Here is a 10,257-nt window from a genome sequence, read left to right on the forward strand (position 1 = left end):
TAAAAAGTGCATAGCGGGTATGAATGTAATTATTTATTCAAAGTGACTTTTGTGAGATTATTGGACAGTCTTGTTTCTCAAGCAAGTTTTCATATGAGTAAACTTCAGGTGGCTAAGCTCCGTAGTAAATTAAATGTGCTAGTGTATTTGTAGTGGTTTTTTTTTTCTTAACGCCCACCCCCCACCCTCTTTCCTCACCCACTACTCCCTCGCTCCTCACCCTCTTGGATGGTCGAATGGTGCGGCGGAGAGAGAGGCACGCGCACCTCTCGGTGAGCCTCCACACTGAGATTACACTCTTCCTGCTCCACGCGTGGGTCAAGACCGCAAGAGAGGTTTACCTCCCGCAAAATACACAAAAGGAAGAAAAAATCAGTTAAGTAAGGAGGAATAAAGAGGAGCGTCGCAAGGAGGAGTGATTTGCCTCGGAGAAGTGGGCACGCGTGGGTGCAAGGCGCACGCTGAAGAATGCAAGCCAGGATGTCAATTTTATTTATTTAATGGACTATTTTAAAACCGGATTTTCCAACCACCTATGGATTGCACAACAAGGCAAATCCGTCATACTGGAAAGTGACCTTGATGGAGGATTATGTGATCCTGACACTTTGAAAATGATGCTTTCAACCTATTGGTTTTATTATTATAAGTACATAACTTGAGTCGATTTTTTGGGGGGTACCAAGCACCCACGTGGAAACATTGGCAGGCTTTTACCAATCTGCATTGAAAGACATTGAAGAAATATAACAGACAGCAGTGGTGGGTTTCGATCCAGGTGGCCGATATAGTCAAGTGGAAACGCCCGGAGTACCATTAAACAAATCAGATAAACGCAGTGTGAAAGCCGTCGATAGCCGTTATTGACGAGGAGCTATATAAAGCTAATGACTGGACCTGACAGCCAGCACTCGATGCAGCTCTGCAACAAACGTGGTTGGGAAACTTTCCCAGAAGGTCAACGGTAGAGTAAGAGCAACCTTTACTGTGGTCTTTGAATGCACCGTGTTTCGAGCACACCACTAACCGGACCAAATAATATGCGCAGAATGTGTGGCGAGTGCTGATGCCCTGAGAGTTGGTGAGATTCTGACCACCGCAAGCCAGGATGGCGGTTCTGACCAGGAACATACGGGTGACCCGGGTGACTGGAGAAGCGGCGCAGAGACGGCCGACCTTTCAGTCCTGAGATCCGTCCGTGGAGCGGCGCAGCTGCAGCGGGCCGGGGGATGTGATGGGGTGACGGCTCACGCCCTCCCCCCACCCCGATCCCTAAAATCCCACCCGCCCCGGATACGGTCTGGCTTAAACAATGGATCGCAATTTATCGATGGTTGAAGACAGCAGACAGACGCTGCCCGAGCGCGACTCGTCCAAACGGGTTCTGACGGGATGCTTCCTCTCCCTCCTAATCTTCACCACGCTGCTGGGCAACACGCTGGTGTGCGTGGCCGTCACCAAGTTCCGCCACCTGCGCTCCAAGGTCACCAACTTCTTCGTCATCTCCCTGGCCATCTCTGACCTCCTGGTGGCCATCCTGGTGATGCCTTGGAAGGCCGCCACGGAGATCGTAGGCTTCTGGCCCTTCGGCGCCTTCTGCAACGTATGGGTGGCGTTCGACATCATGTGCTCCACCGCCTCTATTTTGAATCTTTGCGTGATCAGCGTGGACCGCTACTGGGCCATCTCCAGTCCGTTCCGCTACGAGCGCAAAATGACCCCCAGAGTGGCGTGTCTGATGATCAGCGTGGCGTGGACGCTATCCGTCCTCATCTCCTTCATCCCCGTTCAGCTGAACTGGCACAAAGCTCAGCCCGCCAGCTACGCCGAGCTCAACGGAACGTACGCGGGCGAACTGCCCCCCGACAACTGTGACTCCAGCCTTAATCGCTCCTACGCCATCTCCTCGTCGCTCATCAGCTTCTACATCCCCGTGGCGATCATGATCGTCACGTACACCCGCATCTACCGCATCGCCCAAAAACAGATCCGGAGGATATCCGCCCTGGAGCGGGCCGCGGAGAGCGCCAAAAACCGTCACAGCAGCATGGGGAACACGTCCAACATGGAGAGCGAGAGTTCCTTCAAAATGTCGTTCAAGCGAGAAACCAAAGTGCTAAAGACGCTCTCGGTCATCATGGGGGTGTTTGTGTGTTGCTGGTTGCCCTTCTTCATCCTCAACTGCATGGTTCCCTTCTGTGAAGCCAACCTGCCGGAGGACGCCGACGACTTCCACTGCATCAGCCCCACCACCTTCGACGTGTTCGTGTGGTTCGGCTGGGCCAACTCGTCGCTCAACCCCATCATCTACGCTTTCAACGCCGACTTCCGCAAGGCCTTCTCCATCCTGCTGGGCTGCCACCGCCTCTGCCCGGGTAGCAACACCATCGAGATCCTCAGCATCAACAACAACGCCGGAGCGCCCCTTCCCAACCCCGCTTGCCAGTACCATCCCAAAAGCCACATCCCAAAGGAAGGCAACCACTCTGCGGGCTGCGTGATGCCCCACAGCATCCTGTGTCAAGAAGAGGAGTTACACAAGTTGGATGGAGACGCCGCGGACGAGATGGAGGTCGGTGTTGTGAACAACGCCTTGGACAGGCTGTGCCCGGCCATCTCGGGGAATTTAGACAGCGACACGGAGATCACTCTGGAAAAGATCAACCCCATAACGCAGAACGGACAGCACAACGTCATGTCCTGAACGCTTACAACGGACATCTTGTCTGACGGCGACATAGTGAGTGTGTTACATCCTGCGGGACCTTCGGCCTGTCGCCACCAATCCACAAGGAAAAAAAACCTTTCGAATGTTTCCATGTTAAAGGCACTTTATCCTTGGTAAACACATTGCAAAATTCTGACGTATGCGTCCTGTACAGTACAGACTGACTTGTAACAGTATCTAGCGCAGAAGATGTAGAAAACGTTAGCAAATTGTGTTGTTTAACGCAGTTGATATCTGATTATATTTTGAATTGCAGTATAAACATGGCAGTTTTCTTTGGAGAGCCAACCTGTGCAGGCAGCCAAAAGATTAGGGTTCGGCGTGCGTTTTTCCACTTTAGCTCTATTTGGCAAGGAACCTTATTTGGTAACCCAAGTGTGAGTTCACATGAAGCAGTAGAATGTTTTTTTTTTTTTTTTTACTCCTTAAGCCTGTCTAAAGCCTCTCAAAATCCATGCACAGTGAACCCCAGCGTATTCGCCGTTTGGCATTCGCCAAGTCACCTCTTCAAAGATTTTTATGTAGAACCTAATAAGTGATTATTTGTGTTTTGTTGGCAACGTCTTTTGATATCTTAGTGTCAAGGAACTGTGAAGAGTTTCATTTAGACAAAAATTGGGCTCTATAATCAATTATAAAGGTTTTAGGGGAATTCAATTAAATCTAAAGGCTATCCACAGCGAATAGTCGGGGTTCACTATACACCAATAAGTAGTTGTCTAAAACGGGGTACACACACACACACACACCGATTTTTTTTTTTTACTGTGAGCGGAATCCAGACTGCTTTAAAATAAAACCAAGAACCAGCAATTCTAGAAGAACAACTAGAGGAAGCTAGGCTAACTGTTAGCTTACACTATCTGAAGTCTACATTGCAGTGGCAAACACCATTTTTACCGTGGTGAGTGCTTTGGGAGCCACTTTATAAAGCAACACGCAACACACGCAGATACTCCTCTAATTGTGTTGTGCGTTTGTTCAGGTCACTTCCTGATTTTGTTTCCTTTCACGTCACAATCACTGAGTGAGTGGCTCAGCTCAACTCGGTGCGGACCAAACATATTTACGCGTGTTTATCATTCAGGATTGGCGACCCTGATTTATTGGGGACGAAAAATCACTCCAAACTCACCCTTCGCCACAAAATAACCGCTCAGGATCATCTATTTGGAGACATCTGATAATTGAGTCTTTGCAAATTTTGGATCGGAATGTAATCGTAAAAATTCTTAAATTACAGATTATCAGCATGTGTGTGCCCCGCTTTGGGTTTGGATCTCAAAATCCAGTATCTCTGAGTGGGTCTCTCCGTCCGGCTTTTCACCAGGTACCAAGTAGATGAAGGCTCCTCTTTCTCCCTACCCACTCCTCTCATTTTATTAATTAAAAAAACAAAACAATTTATGTTTCTTTTTCTCTTAATCCCAAATTAGGACGGTCTTCTATGTTTTATTCCTTCCCTTTAAGCGTTTAAAGTTTTTCAGTTTTTATCAAATTCCACCAGTCCTCAAATGTTAAGTCTCCAGATTGAAACAATAAGCAAAAACAAACCAGCACTTAGATGGAAGAGGAGGGAGTTGGAGTGCACTCGACCTTAATAAGTGAAATTGAAATCTTTTGCAAAACATGTAAATATCTGATTTCTTCAATTGCTTGCGCTGGGAGACGTGCTGTGCTCCGGCGGCCATGTTGGATGCACGCTGTGTTGACAGCATGGTGACTGACCGGTCAGTGCGGGTAATTTGTCATTACTCCTCATATAATGTTCAGTCGATAATTGAAATGAGCTTGTTAATTCAATATAACAGGCACGGAGTAACAGCACTGCAACACCTTGTTTTGTGATCATATTATAAACTGTTCTTGGTAGTGCCGTGTAACCTGATATGGTTGTCCTGGATCAATAATAATGTATGATGTTCGAAGAAGTGCTCATGTCTAATGAAAGGGAATTTGAAGAATACAGTGAACCCCGACTATTTGTGAGGGATTTCGACCAAATCCTGCTTCGCATAGCCAAAATCGGCAATTGACACCTTTAATTAGTTTATGTTGTACTGTAATGGCCCGTAGATACCACAAGATGGTGGAAAAGAACCACTTTTGTTAAAAACAAAAAAAACGCCTCAACCACTTCACCGAACAGTCATCTGATAGCATAATAGAAAAACTGATATTACTTTAGTTTGAGCACAAAACAGTGATGGAGGACAGCCCCCAAAATCTGTGAATATGTAAATTTGTGAATGCTGAAGCATGAATAGGTGGGGGTTCTCTGTACTGTACTGGAGGTTCTTGGTTTACGACAGAGATCTGCCGTAAACGGAATTTGTACGTATCTTATTTTGCTATTCATTTTTGAAATTCTACACACAAAATGCCAGTTTTGCTCAAATGCTCAAATCAAAAACACAAAATGACTGAATTAGATGTTTAAAACTCGGTTATGTTTACCTGACCTGAACCGAAAGTTTGGTAACTAAAGATATCCTAGCAGATAGCCTTAGATGTCAGACATATGGAGCTGAGTACAGTATCGCTTCAAACATGTTTGTCCTTCATACAATATGGCTAATTGATCATTTGATGGATAGTGGTCATGGTTCGGCCTCATTGTATTAGCAAACCAGCTAACATTGACTTATGCTTACAATTAAACTTCAGAAAACAAATTCAGTCATGTGACCTATTTTTATACTCGGCCTAAAATGAAAATCAAAAATCAAGCACATTTTTGGGGTGTTTGCAAAAACTAAATAATTGGTCACTTTTGTTTGCCAATTGAAAATGACAAAAATAATGTGTGCCATATACAACCTCAACACAACGTAGGTTGGTACTACTGTAAACCAAGGACCCTCACGTATGCATATGCGAGGTAAATCTTGGACAGCAAGTAACTAAGTCAAAGGCTTTCGTGGAAGGTTTACATGGACCCCCCCCCCCCCCATACACACACACTTTACCAAGCTGTACCTACCCAATCAGTCCACTTTTCCCTTATTGTCATGTATTGCATGAGTGCTTTTGATTGGTCGAAATGTTTTACGGGCTTAGAGAGCCACTTGTTGCTTTGGCAAGCACTGCACAGCCTTTAAGTTGTTTTTTTTTTTTAATGCAATTTTACCAGTTGATTTGTTTTTGGTTGAATGGTTGAAATTGACCATAAAATAAGTTATGACTCACTAAAAGATGGTACCAGCTTCTTACCAAAATCACACATTTAAAGGTGAAATCAGGGGAGTGTTAAACAAAAACAGAAAAACAAGATGAAAGCTGTGCATTAAAGCCAAACCAAAGTTAGATTTGAGATTGTGTGTTGTTGCACTAAAATGCAAATACATCTCTCTGGTCAAAGTCAAGTGTTTGGTTGGGGGTTGGGCGGAGGCCGAAAGCGCGCTCGAGCAAACGTGTAGTCTGACACCGCTGGTTGAAACTGTTGCGCACATCAGTGGAAGAGAAAGACGATCGGACAGAAAGCAATTGTTCTTGAACGTGGCGTTTGATTTTCCCGTGCTGGAAAATCCAATGCTGTCCATACGGGCAATGTGGGGAACTTGTAGCTCAATATGTGGCACACAAGCAGCTCATTGTCCTCTCTGCCTTGTTCTCCTCTCACGCTGCTCTGTTGGCTGAACATGGATTAGCAGGCATTTGCTGTCAGCTCATTTCAATTTCAAACAGCCCTAATTATCTTTCAAGTGCCACTGCTTCATGCATTTTCTCCTCGTTTTTTTTATTTTTTATCTGGTGCTTCCCCAAAACCGGAGCAGGAACCATAAACGTGTGCAGTTAGTGTGTCAGATGGACGAGGATGCACGGGAAAGTGCCTCGGAGAACCTCCCTCCTCCGACTCGCTGGCTTTTCTCTCGGCTGCCTCTGTCGCCCCGATGAGCATTCCAGATGTTAACACGGTTGAATTTAATATTAAACAGACAGGGCCTACTGTTTCCCTGCTGTACTCGGAGTCACGACACTGAATCAAAGCTGGCGGATATTTTCGGCTAGAGCTGTTGATGCTCCAAATCACTGAATGTAGAGATGGTCGGAGGCATCGCAATGCGGCTTTCAAGAAATCTGGGAATATGGAAACTTGGATGCACATTGTGTATGGGAAAACTTGGAAATATCTTAACCCTGGAGAACCCACGGGGTCAAATTTGGCCCCTATAAATTCTGCTACTCAAATAACAAAGAGCTTTTTTTTTTTTTAATAAATTTAACTTCCAAAGTCCAGAGTGCCACTTCTGACCTGCATGGGGCCATCTAGTGGATGAATATTGCACTTACATGAGCCAGAGTGGTGGTGACAAGATGGCTGGCAACATGCTGTTTTGTTGAGCTGGAAATCAATCCAAACAAAACCATCTTCTCAGCAAACCATCAGATGGTAAAATTGTGTTTTTTTTTTTGTTGATCTATTTCATATCATGTTGCAGAATGCCTAGGAGTATGTTTTATATATATATTTTGATAAATTAGCAACTCTGAGCTAGTTAAAAAAAAAGGGTTAAAATTGAAAAAACATATATTTTGGTGTTCAGTGAACTTATAGCAGTCATTTAATGTATAATTCATAATTTTCCAAAGAAGAAAAGGGTTCTTGGGTTCTCCAGGGTTAAATATCCTTTTTATCTTTCCCAGTGGGAAGTCTGGCATTGACGGCATTCTATTGCTCGTATCCCTCTCAGTTTTGCAAGCCTTTTTGAAAAAGTATTGTCAATGTGATATATGGATGTGCCTCACTTTTGTTACGACCAAACGAGGTCATAAGGTAAAGCACTAGAACTTTTATTTTTGTTTCATTGTTGACCTATGGCTGTCTACTCTAAGTGAAATCCATTTACTTAACTTCACAAAACCACTCATCCTATCCTAGAAGTCAGAAATGTCAGACTTCCTTCTTTTGGTTAGTTTTTGTTTGCGTCTATTCCAAATCCATTTGCTTTACTATCAAATAGGAACTCTGGCCTCAAGTTGTCTTCAGTTCGCCTCATTCTATTTTGGAGGCCAGAAATGTTGGACTTGACGGTTGTTGTGTGATGCATCAGCGGCCCTTTGGAATGCCTTGCTTCTATTGTTGTACAATGTCACACTGCTGTAACTCAAGTGGCATTCTTTTCCATTCATTCTATTCTGGAGGTCCAGAATCGCTGACTTCAAAGTTTTCCGGAATGCAGTAATGGTCTTTTGCCGTTTTTTTTTTTGTTCCCTTTTTCTCCAATGGCAGACGACTGTAACTCAGCACACCAAAATGCCCCGACTTCATTGCACTCTTCCTCATCTGATGTCAGGATTTTCTGACTTTACGGTTATTAGATATTTTCTACATTCCATTATCAAGAATTTCTCATTTCCCAGTTTTCTGGAACGCATGATGTCTTTTTGGACATTTTTGTGAAATTGTTGCATGACACAGTTGAAGTCAGGACAAGTGATTGCACTTTTCCTCATTTGACTTCCCAGTTTTCTTGACTACAGCAAACGTTTCCCATCACGACATCAATTTGCCCCAAATTTACAAGTAGTAACTGTGACTTTGAGCGGCATCCCATCTCCCATTCCCAACAAGGATCAGACATTTCCGACGTCCCGGCTTTGCGTACCGTCGCATATGATTTACAACGCTTTGAGATGTTGTTTGTACACGTTTCCATAAATGCATCTGGAGCTGCGAGTTGGTCTCTGGTGTATTTTGGCTCCATGTTCGAGCCCCCTCGAGGTCTCACCTTGCTAATACGATGAGTCATCCGCGCTCACGTCACCGCTTTGATTCGGAAGACGGCTGACGTCAGGCCGCGGCCCCCCTCCAGTAACACGTTCGCTTTCATCGGCCCGCGCGTGTCCTCCAGTTAAGTGTTAGTGACAGAACAAAGTCTCCCAATCAGAGTTGACGTTTGACGACTTAAGCAAAACGACAACGCCTGACTGCCTCTCTGAAGCTCTCCTCTCGAGTGTCATGCTCACTCCTGCGACGCAGGGGCCAAAGGTAAACCACTGGATTTTGTTACATCGGCTCATATAAAAAAATAATAATAACAGCAACAGTTACAGTGGCAGTATTTACATATGAGGGATTTGGGGATTATGTATTGTAAACAAATGTCTCTTCTTTTTTATCAAGTGCTTTTTATCTCAAAAGAAAAATTTAGCGTGTGTAGCAAATGCTGTTTGTCTTCTTCTCCATTGTTTGTACTCAAAATGCAGGTGGCTGGCCGGTGACTATTTATATATTTATTGACCTGTTTCTGGTGTTCTTTCTTGCAAGTGATGTCAAAGATTATACTCCTCAGACTTATTACTGTATTTAGTTTACTGTTTGTACAAAGCTATAAATAGATGATGTGCCCTTCTTGTAAAAAATAAAAATGTATGGCTTGTTTTTTGCATTCATGCTCTATGAATTGTGTTATTTTGTGCATGTGGTCTAGCGTGTGTGTGTGTGTTGTACCTTTGACACTGTGTGGCTATCGTCGCTGCGGTGGATCGATTTGGAACAGCTCCTCGGTTCCAGTTCCCTGAGCGTGTTGTCCTGGCTGTCTTGCCCGTGCATTTACATAACCTGACAGCCACTTGACAGCTGACACATCCTCGTCCCGCTACACCGCCCCACCACTCCGCTAAGCCCAGCCTCATTTGTTACTTTAAATGTGGCAAACGCTCACGTTGGTTTTTATGGGGATAAATGATGCATAAAGTGTAGGAATAATATTGTGACACACTCACTAGCAGCGCTAGCAATTTTAAACTAGCATTAGCATTAGAAGCCAATGTTAGCCACGGTGGCTATTAGGGGTGAGAATCTTTGAATGTGTCACGATTCAATTCAATTCCGATTTTTGGTTCTGTGATTCGATTCAGAATCGATTTTTGATTATGAATGATTTTTGATCGAAAATGATTTGATTGAGAATGACTTTTGCTTCAATCTATAGATATGCAAGGAATTGTAATGATCTACTCCAGTCTGACTCGCTAATGCTAATTAGCGCGCTACTCGCGGCACTTTTATCACTCAAAAGAACAACTGCAAAAAAAAACTTTTATTGGAATAACTTGATCGTGACTTTTTCCTTCTACTCTCTAATGTGGCTACAACTTTCAGTGTATTAGACCGCGTGGAACCACACTGCCCCTAAGTGGCCAAATCGGGTACAACATAAACAGCGCTCCAAATAAAGGCACACACAGACAAAGGCAAGACAGTATAAAATAATTTAAATAAAAACGATTTTGGGACATTTAAAATCGATTCTGAATCGTACTAAATGAGAATCGCGATTCTTATGAGAATCGATTTTTTGGCACACCCCTAATGGCTATGTAGGTAGCATGACTTATTCGTAATGGAGTGCGTTAGTATAGTACTAAATGTTATTAGTTTACAGTTTGAAGTTGAAATAACATGAAATATGTTGCACAGAAATATCTATGAGTGAAATTAGTTTTGGTCTTCACATGGCCTGTGATTGGCCAACTGCTGGTCACATGACATATGGACGCCATGTTGTTACCGTGCTGAAACC

The 10,257-nt window shown here is 44.0% G+C and overlaps 1 protein-coding gene across 1 annotated transcript; it reads left to right on the forward strand.

Annotated features, from left to right (window-relative positions):
* Positions 1-238: 238 nt before the first annotated feature.
* Positions 239-9,120, forward strand: drd1b (dopamine receptor D1b). Its single transcript, XM_077547003.1, has 2 exons — positions 239-964; positions 1,049-9,120. The coding sequence occupies exon 2, from the start codon at positions 1,313-1,315 to the stop codon at positions 2,702-2,704; it is 1,392 nt and encodes a 463-aa protein (XP_077403129.1). The 5' UTR covers positions 239-964; positions 1,049-1,312; the 3' UTR covers positions 2,705-9,120.
* The last annotated feature ends 1,137 nt before the right edge of the window (positions 9,121-10,257 follow it).

Source organism: Vanacampus margaritifer, chromosome 16 (genome assembly GCF_051991255.1).
Source record: "Vanacampus margaritifer isolate UIUO_Vmar chromosome 16, RoL_Vmar_1.0, whole genome shotgun sequence".
Lineage (NCBI taxonomy): Eukaryota > Metazoa > Chordata > Actinopteri > Syngnathiformes > Syngnathidae > Vanacampus > Vanacampus margaritifer.

Bases quoted from the DNA above. Each gene is read 5' to 3' on its own strand.
- drd1b (XM_077547003.1), top strand. From the start codon at position 1,313: ATGGATCGCAATTTATCGATGGTTGAAGACAGCAGACAGACGCTGCCC.